The 18,693-nt window shown below is 36.5% G+C and overlaps 1 protein-coding gene across 6 annotated transcripts in view; it reads left to right on the top strand.

Annotated features, from left to right (window-relative positions):
• Positions 1-15,808, top strand: part of LOC125668094 (thimet oligopeptidase-like) — a 45,042-nt gene extending 29,234 nt beyond the window's left edge. The window contains exons 6-19 of one of the 6 annotated variants that reach the window (XR_008802726.1): positions 81-118; positions 781-902; positions 3,151-3,205; positions 4,119-4,283; positions 4,415-4,576; positions 4,672-4,737; positions 4,973-5,077; positions 5,590-5,697; positions 7,251-7,324; positions 9,345-9,576; positions 9,974-10,105; positions 13,151-13,267; positions 13,463-13,658; positions 15,061-15,808. Coding sequence is in view for 4 of the 6 variants with exons in the window: in XM_056164084.1 (XP_056020059.1) it covers positions 81-118; positions 781-902; positions 3,151-3,205; positions 4,119-4,283; positions 4,415-4,576; positions 4,672-4,737; positions 4,973-5,077; positions 5,590-5,697; positions 7,251-7,324; positions 9,345-9,576; positions 9,974-10,105; positions 13,151-13,360 (1,469 nt within the window). In the remaining 2 variants the exon portion in view is untranslated. Of the gene's footprint in view, positions 1-80; positions 119-780; positions 903-3,150; positions 3,206-4,118; positions 4,284-4,414; positions 4,577-4,671; positions 4,738-4,972; positions 5,078-5,589; positions 5,698-7,250; positions 7,325-9,344; positions 9,577-9,973; positions 10,106-13,150 lie in introns of all 6 variants that reach the window. The other 5 variants (XR_008802727.1, XM_048901870.2, XM_056164085.1 and 2 more) reach the window with 5 other exon arrangements.
• The last annotated feature ends 2,885 nt before the right edge of the window (positions 15,809-18,693 follow it).

An 18,693-nucleotide genomic window follows, 5' to 3' on the forward strand; every position in this document is an offset into this window, starting at 1 on the left:
GAATATCATATAAACATCCTCATGCAGCAACACTGATTAATTTAATCTTGATTCTTTTTTTCTTTTTCTTTTCTTTGTAGTCGGACTTCCTGTAGATTTCCTTAAATCTCTTGAAAAGGTAGGTATGCATTAAATGACAAAGGTGAAGATAACGAATAGTGATAATTTTAATGAAAGGTGAAGATAACGAACAGTGATCAATCTCATAACTCCAATAAGCAATACAAAATAGAAAGTTGGGCAAAGACGGACCCCTGGACACACCAGAGGTGGGATCAGATGCCTAGAATGGGTAAGCATCCTCTGTCGAACATTTACACTCGCCGTAAGCCTTATAGTTTGATAAGGTAAACGGAGTAATCCATAGTCAAAATCAGTATGTAAAGAACGGCCGAACAATCGGTATGAAACACGTGAGACAGCATTTGATCTGATGGCAGTTGCAAATAACCTGATAACGATCATATATCTTTATGTTTAATCACGTGTGGCCAAACTCTTGTAGGGATTTATTTGTATTTGTACAAAGGATTTGAAGTATTGTTAAATAGCAAGATCTAATAATAAGTGATTGATTTTGTGTAAAACATGAATATCATAACTTTAAATATAAAAAAAAAAACCCGAAAAGTTAATTTTGTCATCTTCATCTCTGAAATATGCTGAAACACTACCTTATAATTATACTGGATTTGATGATCACGTGATATTTGGAATATCACTATTTCACTGTACTTCTTACAGTAGAAATGAAAACCCACCTTACGTTAATTCTTACAGAATGAAGATGGCAAACTGAAAGTGACGTTGAAGTACCCGCATTATTTCCCTTGCATGAAGAAAGTGAGAAACCCAGAGACAAGAAAGAAACTAGAGACAGCATTCAACTCCAGGTATCCACGGTAGACCTACCTCACCAAACTTGATGTTTAATGTACTAATAACAATCACCAAAGATGATGTTTATTATGTCCCTCAAAGATGAGGGGCATATTGCTTTGCACCTGTCGGTCAGTAGACCACATGTTGTCCGCTTAATATCTTGACAACCATCCATTTGATTGTAATGATAATTCATGTGTAGATTGGTTATGAGTAGAGGAGGACCTCTATTGTTTTTCAGGTCAAAAAGGTCAAGGATCAGTCTACTCTGGACAAAGGAAGACACTGTCCACTCAATATCTGGAGAACCCTTTGCTTGACAGACACCAAGAAGTAGATGACCCCTTTTGATTTTGAGGTCACATGGTCAAAGGTCAAGGGTCAAACTTGACATAGGAATATACTGTCCGCTCAATATCTTGAGAACCCTTTACTTGACAGACAACAAACTTGGTACACTAGTACATCATCAAGAGAATATGACCCCTATTTATTTTTTGAAGTCACATGGTCAAAGGTCACGGGTCAAACTGGACATAGTAGTATATTGTCTCCTATATTTTATGAATTATTTGCTTGATTGACAACAAGCTTGGTACACTGATGCAGTATAAGAAGTAGATGACCCCTATTAATTTTTAGGTCCACTCCTGACATAGGATGATCTTGTCTGCTCAATATTTTAAATTGGTGACAATACTATCAAGTAAATGAAAGGCGAAGATAACGAACAATGATCAATCTCATAACTCCTACAAGCAATACAAAATAGATAGTTGGGCACATGATGCATATGTATAACCATTTCAGTTTTGCACCATGGGGGCATATATGTTTTACAAACACCTCTTGTTGTACTAATGCCTCGCCAAACTTGATGTTTATTGTACTAATTCTTATCATGTGTTAATTGGAGACAATATGAATACAGGGCTCAACTAATATCAGCTGTTCAACAGATACCATTGTATCCATTCATTTTTTCGTGTTTTCTAAACAAATATCATTATACTCATTCATCTTATTGTCTTTTCTAAACAGATATCATGCTATCCATTCATCACTTTGTCTGTTCCAAATTGTTATATTGTTTGTTACCTTTCGCCAAATTTCGTTTACCCTTCGCGAAGTTATAGGAGGGAATAGGAGGGACTACATGAATGAGCACAGTAACTTTGACTGGTGCTTACAGCTCAAAGGTATACAGATAGTCAAAATACTTGTAGAATTTTTTTTGCGGGATGGTATATGCATAAGTACACGTAATATCAATCTCCTGAGTGTGGGGTGGGGTGGGTGGGGATCTATCATCCTCTATACTGTACTTCACGTATTGCCATCAGTCTGTGGCGTCAGCTTTACCTGAGAGTCTACAGATCTAGTGTGTCTATAGTTGTTTGTTTGCTTTATGTCCCGTCGAGAATGTTTCACTCATATTGAAATGTCACCAGTTGTAGATGAGGTACCACAAATTTAGACCTATACTTAGCACTCAGGTTCTTCGACGTGCCAACGCCTGTCACGACGGGAACCTCTGTTTTCAAGGTCATATCCAAAAGATTCGTGATTCTTACTTCTAAATGCCGAGTGTTTGGCAAAGGAGCAACCACTACTTATTACGTCTTGGATTTGACGCAGCCATGACACAAGTGGGGCTCGAACTCACGACTTCCTGGGAACGAAATGAACACTCTACCACTGAGCTACCGTGACTGATTGTGTCTATAGTCATAATCCAGGCTTTATAGTAGGGAAAATTACATTGCTTAGAATAATATTTTGATATCAAATTGCTGCTGGCTCTTTCAAATTAAATGAGATACTTTATGTGTAGTTTAAAATTTCTAGGATTGAATTATTTTGATATGAAACTGCTGGCCCGTTGAGATTGAATGAGATCATTTATGTCTAGTTCAAACTGAAGTAATTACATTAATGAGTTTTTAAAGCAAACCTCATGATTTCAATGGTGTCTTGTTTGAGGCTTTTGTCATGGTTTTAAAACAATTTCATTTCCTTTTTAATTTCTGCTTTGAAGGATGTCCATTTTGTATCGTGTAAAACTGCACTGACTGGTGTGTCCAGGGGTCCGTGTTTGCCCAACTATCTATTTTGTATTGCTTGTAGGAGTTATGAGATTGATCACTGTTCGTTATCTTCACCTTGCATTCATACCTTCACTATCAAACCCTTCTATACAATTTTCTTTAAACTTTATCTCATTTATAATATTTTCAATGTTTAGTTAATATTTATTTCCATCCTTAGATGTCTTCATCCAAATACATCCATTTTGGAGGAACTGGTAGAGCTTAGAAGTCAGGTATGACTGGATTCTTATCGTATCATTGAATAATCATGTTTGGACAGTTTTGATATCACAATATGAGCCATAAGATGGTGGACATTTTTCTGATGTCTGTCGTCTCTAATGGTCGTCGTGGCACGATAAAGATCCCTCCCTGTTCAAAGGCCGTAAGTGCCGAGCATAGTCCTAAATTTTGCAGCACTTCACCAGCAATGGTGACGTCTCCATATAAGTGAGAAATTCTCGAGCGGGATGTTAAACAATATACAACCAACCAAGAATCTAGTTTACTAATACAGCATGTCATTGGATAATATGCTGTCTGACATGTTTCATACCAATTGAGACCGTTCTTTACACACTGATTTTGACTACAGATTACTCTGTTTATCCGATCGAGATATAGGGCTCACGGCGGGTGTGACCGGTCGACAGGGGATGCGTACTCCTCCTAGACACCTGATCCCACCTCTGGTGTGTCCAGGGATCCATCCTTGTCCTACTCTTTATTTTGTATTCTTTATAGGAGTTTTGAGATTCATCACTGTTCGATATCTTAACCTTTCCATAGGAGAAATCTGTTTTAAAATATTTCAATTAAAAACAAAAGGGTATAGTTTGCCATCAATTAAACCGCAAAAACATGTTAGTGAAATGTAAAATTGTTATCCCACGACTCCTGGTTAATGATTTGGTCAATATAGGGGTTTTAGTATACATAGAAATATGTAGAGAAATCTTTAAACATATCCCTCCCATAAACCACAATGGTACAATATATAAACTTTTGCCAGTATCCTCATATAGACCAGCTTGAACTTTATTCAATCATTACCTTGTGTCCAGAGTGAAGCCACAATAGGAATTTAGAATTCTCGCATTTATCTCTGTATTAACACGACTACTCTTACTTTCATTTAACATCTAGAATGCAAATATTTTGGGGTTCCCCACCCATGCAGATTTTATCCTCGAAATGAGAATGGCCAAAGATCCCAAGAACGTGAAAACATTCCTTGTGGATCTAGCTCAAAAACTCCGTCCTCTACAAAGTCAAGAGGTCAAAGTCTTCCTCAACTATAAACAAGAGGAGGTAAGTTCACTTAAAACTATCAATTAATGTTCCGTGTTGCTATTACCCTATTGATTAATTCAAAATGTCTTAATATCCAGTGTTGTTTATGTTTTAGTGTCAATATCTAAACATCCAGTGTTATGTTTTAGTGTGAGAAGTACGGGTATGAATTTGATGGGAAGATTAACTGGTGGGACTTACGATACTACATGACGATAGCAGAAGAATGTCAGTATGAAGTAGATTCGAACCTCCTAAAAGAGTACTTCCCAATAGAAGTTGTGACTGTTGGATTGCTGAACATTTACCAGGTAACCTTTCATTATGCAAGATACGGTTTGATAAACATTTTCATTGATAAGTAGTGTCAAAATAGTGGAAGTAAACCTGTGTCTGACATTTGCAGGAGCTGCTAAATCTCAAGTTTACTCAGGTGAAAGATGCTGAAGTTTGGCATCCCGAGGTCACCTTGGTGAGTGAAATCTAATAGGAGTACATGTTGATAATCAAGGATAAATTCCACAACTCACAGGATAATGCATAGTAGATTCGTTACAGAAGACAAATTGTGTTTTACGGTATTAGATTTTGAAGATGAGGATATTATTGATGATAATCATGATGATGATAATGCTGATATTGATGATAATGATATTGATGGTGATGATATTGATATGAAGATGCTGATTATGTCATTTTGATTGTAGTACGGTGTTGAGGACAAAGAGTCATCCAACCTCCTGGGCTATTTTTATCTTGATCTTCATCCTCGGGAGGGTAAATTTGGACATGCTGCATGTTTCGGACTTCAGGTAATCTTGTTCTCTTGGTATCAATCTCCTAGCTCTATATTCTTTTGTCCATCTCTGAAGGATTACGAGAATGCCAGTATGTTAGTCTGTTCCTCTTTATTCCTGCACATATTTCACTGTTTAAGGCATTGAACGGAAGAACTAGAAATCCAGGTTGACTTTCGTTATGGCGAACCTTCTTTTGCAAGAGTTCTTTGAGTTCTTTGTCCGCAAAATTCTCTGCAATATCGATACAATACTTGCTATTTAGTTTCTCAATCATTAACTGTAGATTTCAGTTACAGTTAATTCCCTTTTTATTTGATAAAATATTGTTGTATGGTTGTAACACTAGCTGTGTAAATTTCCTGGAAACAGCTGTAATTTGTCATGATGGACTCTATTTCAACGGTTGGTGTTGCCCTCTGCTGTATATTACACTATACTTTACTTTGTTTCTGAATTCGAAATAGATATACAGAAGTAAAGTAGTGGTTACTTTTGCGTTATTTTTCATAAAACTTTCTCATCAGCCAGGATGCCTGCAGTCGGACGGAACGAGACAGATTTCTGTGGCAGCAATGCTCGCTAATTTTACCAAGTCAACAAAAGACAGACCAGCCCTTCTAAGTCACGATGAGGTATCAGTTACAATGCGATATCGGTTATATTAGTCACTGTGAGATGTCGGTTATATTATCCACTGTGAGATATTGGTTATAGTAGTCACTGTGAGATATTAGTTATATTAGTCACTGTGAGATATTAATTATATTTGTCACTGTGATATATCGGTTATATTAGCCACTGTGATATATCAGTGATATTAGTCACTGTGAGATATTAATTATAGTAGTCACTGTGAGATATTAGTTATATTAGTCACTGAGATATTGGTTATATTACTCACTACGAGATATTAGTTATATTAGTCACTGAGATATTGGTTATATTAGTCACTGTGAGATGTCGGTTATATTAGTCACTGAGATATTAGTTATATTAGTTACTGTGAGATATTGGTTATATTAGTCACTGTGAGATATTGGTTATATTAGTCACTGTGAGATATTGGTTATATTAGTCATTTATATATATTTATTAATTTATGTACAGTAAAACATTTTACAAATACCGGCTCTGTCAGATTCGGAGGACCGTCGTATCAATCTCTACCCAGAGTTATCGTTCATTCCACTCACTTACAAGTGAGAGCAAGGAACGACAACTCTGGGTAGAGATTGCCATCGTCTGCCATTTTGGCATGTTTACGTCGTTACGGTAACGTCAATATTGAACGCTCATACTCGGAATGTTTCGGGCGCATACAATTTACGCAATGCAAAGTTAGCGTTCAATAAATTCTCAGGATATTGAACGCTAATATTCTCTAGATTTTATGCAGATTTTATAATAGACTATTTATTAGCTATATAATAATATCGTTTTACTGTATATTTATGAAATGTAGTACCGGTCTTGTAAAATTATGTAATATTATTTTCATTTGAGCCGTTCTTAGCAAAAAGAGCCATTAGGTATCAAAATATTAAAGCAATGTTGATTGTCGTTGAAATATTACAGTCAATCAAAGATGACAACCAGCTCGTGATTGGTAATCATGACTTTTTTCTTTACATTAATGCAAAAAATGACGTTACCTATTTTTCATTATGACGTTTTTTGAAAAACATTGTTCGATAAGATAAGGGCCTTTTTTGCTAGGAACAGTTCATTTGAAAGACATAATGTAGCATTTACATTGAAAACATATGACATCACTTATGTAAACAATTTCGCAGACACTGGAAATGTGGATACATGTAGCTTGTATAGATCACATATTAGTATCTCAGAAGTGGTCATCTCAAGAGCTTACAGAACAGGTACAAACTGACTATACAGAATGACTTATGAGGGTGATCGGTGGGGGAATAACATATTTTGGATAAAATATTGGTTCTGTATAAAAATAACTTCATTATAGAAGGGAGGGGGGTATGTACACAAGATCTATACAAGCTATCCACACTTCAGGTGCCTGTGAACAATTCACTATATGTTAGGCATGCTTATCTGCTGTTTCTTCTCTTCTTAATGATCATCTATAATGATTGATAATTATAAATCTTTGTACATATAACATCTACAGGTGAAGAATTCACTGTATGTTAGACATGCTTATCTGCTACAGGTGAAGACGTACTTCCATGAGTTTGGTCATGTCATGCACGAGATTTGTTCTCAGGCTGAATTTTCTCTGTTCCGGTGAGTTCTGTACTTCCATGAGTTTGGTCATGTCATGCACGAGATTTGTTCTCAGGCTGAATTTTCTCTGTTCCGGTGAGTTCTGTACTTCTATGAGTTTGGTCATGTCATGCATGATATTTGTTCTCAGGCTGAATTTTCTCTGTTCCGGTGAGTTCTGTTCAGACTTCGATTTTGAAGGAAATGACTCCATTGTGCTAAGTATCTTTTGGATTTTGAGCGTTGATTGTATGAACGTCTTAGCCAAATTTGTGTTTAAATTCATGGGGTACATTAATAAATGTAAGCATGGGGTAGTATTGGGCTATACAGAAATATTGACATCCTTTCAGGTTTTTTACCCCATGACACAAACAACTAGGAGTAGGACATTTATTGCCCTTTTATCTACATTTTGTAATTCTTTTTGTAAATATACAGGCTTTATGTCCATGAATTCATTCAAAAAATAAGATACGTGTAAACGTCAACATAGGTGTGTTGTTTGACAAAAGATTTAATTTGGTAAATGTAAATACATGTATTTGTATTTATTGCGCTCTGTAAAGGCTTTTGAATAATATTATGTGATTTAATTTGGGAACCATGCTAACCCACTAAGCAAAGAAGATGTTTCACCATTCTTATTATATAACTTTACGCAATGTCAGGATTCTTTGCTCTAGACGAAAAATGTTTAATGGATAGATATTATAAATTTTACGTTATAAGACAAACGTGGCGTGGACCTAAATACTGTAACATTATCAATATCTTGGGGTTTTAAATGTTTTCATGATATGGATCCCGTGTGGATCCGGGTTACAATAGGTCCTCAGTACCCTTTGCTTGTCATAAGAGGCGACAAAATGTTGCGGTTCTTTGGATGAAACCGCAAAAACCGAGGTCCCGTGTTACAGCAGGTGTGGCATGATAAAGATCCTATCCTGCTCAAAGGCCATAAGAGCCGAGCATAGGCCTAACTTTTGCAGCCCTTCACCGGCAATGGTGACGTCTCCATATCAGTGAAATATTCTCGAGAGAGACGTTAAGCAATATTCAATCAATCAATCATAATATGGACATTCCCACAAATTTAGACTCTCCACAAGCAAGAAAATTAACTGCACTGCATGTACCATACAGGTATATAATGTCAACCACAAAATTAAGCTCTCGCCAACTTGTTTATTTTTATGAAACAAACATTGGGTTCATATGAAAGTCCAATGATCTTTAGGAATGCAGTCTGTTTATTGTGATTTGGCCAGTGATAGTAATAGATGCTGGTCAAGGTAGCTCAATACTGTTGTGACTTCACATACTCTGCAGTCTCGTATCGTTTTATGACATATAAACTTTTCGTTCACTATCATAATCTTAAATAAGAAATGCAATAATAGATAAAATACAAAAATCAATAATTACATGTATGATATGATGTCGATCTACTCTATAGATGGAATAGTGTTAGAATATTCTGGAAAAAGCAATTTGAAACTGGTTTCGTGACGTATTCCTTTCTCCAGAAAAACCAGTTATACGATTGTCTCGGAAGTGAATATGAAATTAATTTCAATGATTATGCAGTTTATATCGTTTACCGTTATTGATATTGTTTCTGAGTATATGTCCACGTTTGAAAGGTGAAGATAATGAACAGTGATTAATCTCATAACTCCTTTAAAGGTGAAGATAACGAACAGTGACCAATCTCATAACTCCTATAAAGGTGAAGATAACTAACAGTGATCAATCTCATAACTCCTATAAAGGCGAAGATAACGAACAGTGATCAATCTCATAACTCCTATAAAGGTGAAGATAACGAACAGTGATCAATCTCATAACTCCAATAAAGGTGAAGATAACGAACAGTGATCAATCTCATAACTCCTATAAAGGTGAATATACCGAACAGTGATCGATATTCCTATAAGGAATACAATTAAAAGGTCGGGCAAACACAGACCCCTGGCTGGACATATCAGAGGTGGGATCAGGTGTATATGTTTGATTCATTGATTATTTAACATTGTAGGGGTACCAATGTGGAAGTGGATTTTCTAGAAGCTCCGTCCCAGATGTTAGAGAACTGGTGCTGGGAGAAAGAGCCGCTCAGGAGAATGTCCAAACATTACAAAACGGGGGAACCGATTCCGGACGACCTTTTGGAGAAACTGATCAAGAGCCGGATCGCCAACGCCGGGATGTTCAACCTTCGCAAAATTCTTCTAGGAATGTTTGATCAAACCATACACACCAACAGCAAGGTAGAATTCGGAGATGTGTTCTGTACAAACAAAGAATTTCGTGTGGTAAAATCTTCCAAGATTGAAAGATAAATGGTGATTGATTTCTCAGTATAACAGTTTTCTGTGTTAAAAGTCAGTGGGTTCTTGCATGTTTTGTGTTGGGGTCAATAAAGTGGGTTTTTTTATCCCGCTTTGCAGAGTCCGTCTTCATTTTGTAATATTTCATCTAGGCTTTTTTTCCTTGAAGTTGGAAGTTACGTTTAGATGACTTTGGGTGATTTTTTAAATAGTAAACTTGTATTCATTTTGAATGAAAAGATTTCTTTTCAGAAATAGTTTGAAAGAGAATAACTTAGATTTGTCTAAAGAAATAAAAATGGGGAAAACTAGGAACTAACATCTACTTTCATTCCAGGCTGACACGGCCAAACTGTTCTCGGAGCTCTCAGAAAAATACCTAGGATTCACGTCCACAGAAGGAACAAATATGCCTGCCTCGTTTGGCCATCTGGCGGCGGGATATGATGCCCAGTTTTATGGATACCTGGTAGGCTGATTGATTGTTTTACGTCCCGTTGAGAATTTTTCTCTCTTATTGAGACGTTATCAGCTGTAGGTGAAGTACCACACATTCATACCAATGCTTAGCGTTCATGGCCGTAGCAGTAAGGGTTCCTTTTCGTGCCAACGCCTGCTGCGACACGGGAACTCCATTTTAAAGTTCAAATCCGAAAGACCCGTGATTCTCACTTTTAAATACCGAGCGTTTGGCGAAGGAGCAACCACTACCTTTGGGTCTTAGGTTTGACGTGGCCATTGAACGAGAGGGGCCCAATCCCACGACCTCTTGGTTACGAAGCAAACGCTCTACCACGACCGGTGATACCTAGTGATGTTGACGTCAGAACTTGATATCCCAATTTTTAAAATCACAAATTCCGAAGTTTTGATTATGAGTGGGGGGGGGGGGGGGGGGGGGGGTTGGGGGGGGGGGGGTTGATTTTGTGTTTTGTTATATATACTTAAGCTATGTCAATGCTTTGTCGTGATCATATCTTTAATATTCAGTGTGATCTTCCTTAAAGTTTCATCAACAGTTACAATCTCTTTACAAGATTTTACAACATTTTAAAAATCTAGAAGATTTTCATTTTCATCAATGTTTCTAGTACAAAAAAGTTCACTCAGGATCAACAATAAAATGTTATTTCTACCACCTAGCCAACTGGGGTTTAGACATTATAATCACATTCTGTTCCATTAAGTAAGAGACTCATTGATCCTTGTCATTGATCATACGGTGAAACTTCGAAAAGTAATTTGACAAAGAAATGTATTTACATATATACGATTGCTTTGTCGGTAATAAACGGATATTGTTGCACTGAAAGGTGAAGATAACGAACAGTGATCAATCTCATAACTCCTATAAAGAAAACAAATTAAAAAATTGAACAAATACGGACCCCTGAACATACCAGAGGTGGGATCAGATGTTAGGAGGAGTAAGCATCCCCTTTTGACCGGTCACACCAGCCATGAGCCCTGTCTTAATCAGCTCAACAGAGTAATCTGGTTGTTGGTTTTCCGTTCCTTTGAGATTATTTAAATATCGAACAGGAGGTGTTTACTCCTCCCAGGCACCTGATCCCACCTCTGGTGTGTCCAGGGGTCCGTGTTTGCCCAACTCTCTATTGTGTATTGCTTCTAGGAGTTATGAGATTGATCACTGTTCGTTATCTTCACTTTTCATCGAGAAGTCACCAGCTCTAGGGGTGTTAATGTATCTTATTTTAGATAAAAGATCTGCCCTTTCAATGTGATATAGATACTATTTATTACGAGACCTAAATATAAATATCTAGATATTGTGTATTATAGGGTATATAAAAGTAAGGGAATGACAAGGTAGTTTCGCTGTATATTATAACGCCCCGCTCGAGAATATTTCACTCATATGGAGATGTCATCATTGCCGGTGAAAGGCTGCAAAATTTAGAACTATGCTCGGCGCTTATGACCTTTGATCAGGGAGGGATCTTTATCGTGCCACACCTGATGTAAATTAGGGCCTCGTTGGGTTTTTTTTTTTGGTGGTGTTTTTTTTTTGCGGTCTCATCCGAAGTACCGCCCCATTTAGTCACCTCTTACAACAAACAAGGGGTACTGAGGATTATCTAGGTTTGTGTATTATAGGGTATATCAGAGCAATAGAATGAGATGTAAATTCGCTGCATATTATAATTAGATTGTGTGACAGGTTGATGATACAGGGGTTTCAACAACCTCGTTCATAGTCAGCATTTCGCAAAGTCTATGATCGTTATAATGATCTAGTTTGCCAATACAACCTAGCATTGGGTCAAATGCTGTTTAATGTGTTTCATATATACTGATTGTTAAACCGTTCTTGTCACACTGGTATGTCCAGGGGTCCGTATTTGCCAACGTTTTAATTTTTTTCTATATAGGAGTGTCCAGGGGTCCGTGTTTGCCCATCTCTTTACTTTGTACTCCTTTATAGGAGATAAGAGATTGTTCGTTATCTTCACTTTTCATATAATATATATATATATATATATATATATATATATATATATACAGTGTATATATATATATATATATATATATATTAAATGTCCATGATATAGGTAATAAGTAGCTAGAAAAAGTATATCCAACGCTGATTAAGTACACATGATCCGCATTTAATTAATTACACTGAGCGCTTTCGCTGTACTGTTCGGGTCTTCAGAGTGTAACAATTTTAAAAAATACTAATACGAAAAGAGTACTTGTTATGACTGTAGTGAAGAAGTCGATATTGTGACGTCACAAAGGCAGCATACTAATTTGGCGCAAGTTAAAGTCAATAAAGCGCCAAAAATAAAGCAATGATCTGAAATATAACATCTAAGTTATAATATGTACATTCAATTTAGGTTATAGTCCTCTTCCAGGTTAGAATAGATCCTCAGTACCCCTTACTTGTCGTAAGAGGCGACCAAATGGGGTGGTCCTTCGGGTGAGACTGCAAAAACCGAGATCCCATGTAACAGCAGGTGTGGCACGATAAAGATCCCTCCCTGCTCAAAGGCCATAAGTGCCGAGCATAGGCCTAAATTTTGCAGCCCTTCATCGGCAGTGGTGACGTCTCCATATGAGTGAAATATTCTCGAGAGGGACGTTAAACAATATTCAATCAATCAATCAATCTTTCTGATATATATATATATATATATATATATATATATATATATATATACGAGTAGATACATGTATATATATATAGAAAGAGGATTATAACCTAAATACATTTGTATATATGCCAGAGTTATCTTTCTTTGAGTCCGTTTTATGCTGTCACGGTATTCAGTGTGCTTGCACTTTTTAAGATAGGTAGGCGGATCCTCGTCACGGTAGGCGTTAACACATCCATATCTCAATGCTAAGGCATAGCATCACAAATATAGGTCAAAATTTGAGGAACTTCAACTGACGTCTCCCTCCGGGTGAAACATTTCTTAAGGATAGGTAAAACAACATACAAAGATAAGAAAACATGATCAATCAATGTTACATTTTCTTGTAGTGGAGTGAAGTGTTCTGTATGGACATGTTTTATACCCGTTTTAAGAAGGAGGGCATCATGAGTCCAAAAGTGGGCGGGGACTACAGAAGATGTATACTGCAGCCGGGGGCATCCAAAGTAAGACATTTTAAAAGATGTACCCTCGTATATCAGACCTTAATGTTTTCAAAAACCCAGGTGAAAATGCATGCTCCTGTACACAAAATATGAAAATAATGTTGGACTTCATGTGCTCTTTTCTCATAGTGACGTCACTCGGTACCAGTGTCTGTATATTTCAGTGATGTTTGTTACCGTAATTTTTTTTTCCAGAATTGACTTTGTCAAATGAACAAGTGAAGATATTGAACAGTGATCAATCTCATAAATCCTACAAAGAATAAAAAATAATGAGAAGGGCAAACACGGATCCCTGGACATATCAGAGATGGGATCAGGTGCCTAGGTGGACTAAACATCCCCTGTTGACCGGTCACACATCCGCTGTGAGCCGTATATCTTGATCTAGGTAAACGGAGTGATCCGTAGTCAAAATCAGTATATAAAAACGGTCTAACAATCGGTATGAAACACGTCAGACAGCATGTCAGCCAGTGATAGGTTGTATTTGCAAAATAGATTGTTATAACGACAATAGAATTTGCGAAATGCTAACTTTAAGCGAGACTGTTGAAACTCCTATAACTTCAACGTACATGTCATTAGTCTATCTCGATTTATATTTGATGATATGCAGAACATGCTCTCGCGTCTTGAATCAGTTGTGAGACATAAACACCACATGTAGGTGATGATGGAATATTGCTACACAATATGGGGAATTGACGATGAAGAAGCTGAAGTCATTTCGTTTGTCATATTCTTATGTCGTTTGGTTGTTGTTGATATCTATGTTCAATGAAATATCCAAATATGAAGCAGATATGGAATACTCTATGGTGTCTTTTATTTCTAGTTACTGGGGTATATTGAATCTACATACATGTATGAATGAAATGAGTATTGTTAATAGATAAAATATCGTCAATAGGTCTAAATGTCGAGTTGAGGGCCACGGCAAGAGATTTTTTTTTTCTTTTCATGTAGAAGCGTTTGAATAAATTCTGTCTCATATGAATACAAAATCAGGTCAGCTAATAATGGAACACAATTTGTGTCATGGGAACTCCAAAATATTCTTGCAAGACCTGATCACCAAAGACTACATAAATGAGAGGCGAAGATAGCGAACAGTGATCAATCTCATAACTCCTATAATATGATATTGTCAATGAGGAACTCCATCATCTTTTCATATCAACTCCAGAGTACTTGAGCGCAGAATCAGAGTGGTGTTTAAAACGTACTTTTTGAATGACTGATCACAAGATATGAATATTTCCGCGTTCCATTATCTTAATTAAAGACAGCTGTTTATGATTGTCAGTTGTTTTGGTCTTTAATTTATCGTGAGGAATGGTCTTATGAAATGTTGAAAATTCGTACGTTTTGATGTTGATGTGGGAAAAGTTTTGTGATTTAAAATTTACTAAACGTTCTTTGAATTGTTTGAGAATCCACATTAGAGTTAATGTTGTAACATGATACGTCTAAAGTTTCCCCTTCACAACAGTTATTATAGTAGATATAGGGGCTTGGTAGAACATTTACTGGATCCAGCAATATATATCTGTTTGTAAGAGCTTTTGTGTAGTTTTGGAATCCAGTTCAGATACGGTAATTCACATTCATTCGGGATATCAAATGTGTTTAAAACTGAAACATGATTTTGAAGAATTTCGTCTTTGGAAAGGGAACTTGGAGTATATGCTGGATTACCAAATGCGAAACTAAAGCTAAGTTCGTTTAAAATAAGTTGAAATAATGAGCCTTACAAAAACAATGTTGACACAAGTTAAATATCATTTCAGGATGCTGCTGACATGTTACGTAACTTCTTGGGTCGTGACCCAACACCGGAAGCTTTCTTGACTAGCAAGGGACTTAATTCAAACGTATAAAATACAACTTTTACTGACACTTGTGATGCCTTATGCAAGAGATGCACCAGGGATTACTAAACATATGAGAAAGAGACAATCAAAAGAGCGAAAATTCCATGATTGGAATGACTTAACATGCTCGATTTTGCGTTATTTATGCTTTTGCTTTTTACTTTGACTTTTGTGTTGCTTTATGGTCTATTTGTTGGGGATTACCTATTAATCAGTTAGCCTTATACCGTAAAAGCATTGAATTTATTATTGGTTATTCCATGTTAAGCCTTTAGAAGCTATCAAGACCAGTCATCTTTTGCATATTCATGAATGCTTTCATCATTACACAGATCTTTGCATTGTTAGTTATCAGTAGTAGATGGTGCTGCAGTGATAGGTGTCTTCATATTCATCAGCAGGAATTTTTAGAAGAAACTGGAAACCAGACTGCTTACCTGTTTTGTATGAAAAAGGGCCAGAAAAGGATTTAAGAAATAAATAAAACACATAACGGTTTCTTTTCAATGTATCAGCTCAGTATGAATATTCATGACAAGCTGGATTCCTATTCAAACTGATATTTTTTTTAATATTACAATGTATTCAGAGAGTTGTGATGTTGCTTGCTGCTTGGTGATAGGGATGCATGTCATACTAAATAAAATATTATTTTGACAAACAATAGGAATGTTTTATTTCTTTTTATGAGATATAACTTCAAACAAGACCTATTCGCCATACGATTTAACGATTGAAAACTCGATTGACGATGTTTTCATATCTGACTTGGTCCTAGTTGGCAAAATTACGGTAAAGGAATAACAAAGCAGTACAGCCATGTATAATTTTAAACAACTGTATGAGATAAAAGTGACCTAACAGTTATACTGCTACTATTTCAAAATGTGTCTCTATCGACTAACTTTCGGAAGGTCGGTGGTCTCTTCCCAGGTACATTGTATCTGGGTTCTCTCTTCCACCAATAAAAACTGGGCGCCACCTGATAACTGAAAAATTGTTGAGTGTGGCGGAAAACATCAATCAATCAACTATAGACTACAAGGAACTGGTGACAGGTAAAGTAGTGGAAAACTTGTACCAACAGTAAACCGCTAGTCATCCCTACAAGCCGGAGTAAACATTTCATATAGACTCTATTTATCCATTGTAACAGGCCGGAGTAAACTTTTCAAATAAACTCTATTTATCCATTGTAACAGGCCGGAGTAAACTTTTCATATAGACTCTATTTGTCCATGGTAACAGGCCGGAGTAAACATTTCATATAGACTCTATTTGTCCATTGTAACAGGCCGGAGTAAACATTTCATATAGACTCTATTTGTCCATTGTAACAAGCCGGAGTAAACATTTCATATAAACTCTATTTATCCATTGTAACAGGCCGGAGTAAACATTTCATATAGACTCTATTTATCCATTGTAACAGGCCGGAGTAAACTTTTCATATAGACTCTATTTATCCATTGTAACAGGCGGGAGTAAACATTTCATACAAACTCTATTTATCCATTGTAACAGGCCGGAGTAAACATTTCATACAAACTCTATTTATCCATTGTAACAGGCCGGAGTAAACATTTCATATAGACTCTATTTATCCATTGTACATGTAACAGGCCGGAGTAAACATTTCATATAGACTCTATTTATCCATTGTAACAGGCCGGAGTAAACATTTCATATAAACTCTATTTATCCATTGTAACAGGCCGGAGTAAACATTTCATAAACTCTATTTGTCCATTGTAACAGGCCGGAGTAAACATTTCATAAACTCTATTTATCCATTGTAACAGGCCGGAGTAAACATTTCATATAAACTCTATTTATCCATTGTAACAGGCCGGAGTAAACATTTCATATAGACTCTATTTATCCATTGTAACAGGCCGGAGTAAACATTTCATATGAACTCTATTTATCAATTGTAACAGTCCGGAGTAAACTTTTCATATAAACTCTATTTATCCATTGTCACAGGCCGGAGTAAACATTTTATATAAACTCTATTTGTCCATTGTCACAGCCCGGAGTAAACATTTCATATAAACTCTATTTGTCCATTGTAACAGGCCGGAGTAAACATTTCATATAGACTCTATTTGTCCATTGTAACAGGCGGGAGTAAACATTTCATATAAACTCTATTTATCCATTGTAACAGACAGGAGTAAACATTTCATATATACTCTATTTACCCATTGTAACAGGCGGGAGTAAACAATACGTGATCTCTTCTGTTTAGCTCACCTGAGCTGAAAGTTCAAATGAGCTTTTCTGATCACCTGTTGTCCGTCGTCTATCCGTCCGTCCGTCCGTCTGTCTGTAAACTTTTCACATTTTCGACTTCTTCTTCAGAACCAATGAGCCAAATTCTAACCAAACTTGACAAAATGAATCCTTGAGTAAAGGGCTTTCAAGTTTGTTAAAATGAAGGGTCATGCCACTTCAAAGGGGAGATAATCACAAAAATGCAAAAATAGGGTGAGGTCATTTAAAAATCTTCTCAAACACCACTGGACCAGAAGAGCTGAGCTTCTTATGAATGTTTCTTGACATAGTGCAGATTCAGGTTTGTTAAAACCATGGTCCCCGGGGTTAGGGTAAGGCCACAATAGGGGATAAAAGATTTCAACATCTATGTACATCAAAATCAGGTATCTGACAGCAACAGTACGCAAAAATGACCCCCCCCCCCAAAAAAAAAACCCCACCTCGATTCATAGATTATGCTTAATATGAAACTTGAAGTTTCCGGAATTGATTTTAAGGGTTCTCGGGTACAAATGCTGTGCCCTTACAGACATTGAAGATGTTCTGATACCAAAATTATATATGTACAGTTCAGAGCAGTGCTGTATGTTCCATTGTCAGAATTTTGATTTTTGTTGTTGCGGAAACGTAATATCAATTTGCGGAAATGTGGTGCGCCGGACCCAATGGGGCCCCGTCACTTAGAAGATTCTGATCCAATGGGGCCCCGTCACTTAGAAGATTCTGATCCAATGGGGCCCCGTCACTTAGAAGAATCTGATCCAATGGGGCCCGTCACTTAGAAGAATTTATTTTTATTGAATGATGGGAATTAGGTGCCCCAATCTTCAAAAATTTGACATTGGTCATAACTTCTAAATGGTATGTATTAGAGCTTTTATATTGCACCTGAATATTTCTTGTGACAAAATCTTTCTACTGGTACCAAGATATTTATCCTTGTGACATTGGCCATCTTAGGAATTGGCGATTATCGGGGGCATTAGTATGGCACGCCAAATTCACAAAAATGAGCTAAACATAGTTTCACAGTTGATAAACTAGGTTTATCGACTGTAAACTATAGTTTACGCACCGTAAACTATAGTTAACGACGTTAATCTATATTTCACATCTGTAAACCATAGTTAACAGATAATCTATGTTTCACAAGCGTAAACTATAATTAACAATGAAAACAATCATTAGCGATTGCAAAACATAGTTTATCTGATAAATACGGTTTCACGATTGTAAACTACGGTTTACAAGTAATAGTTTATCTGATAA

This window comes from Ostrea edulis, chromosome 4 (genome assembly GCF_947568905.1).
Source record: "Ostrea edulis chromosome 4, xbOstEdul1.1, whole genome shotgun sequence".
In the NCBI taxonomy this organism is placed as follows: Eukaryota; Metazoa; Mollusca; class Bivalvia; order Ostreida; family Ostreidae; genus Ostrea; species Ostrea edulis.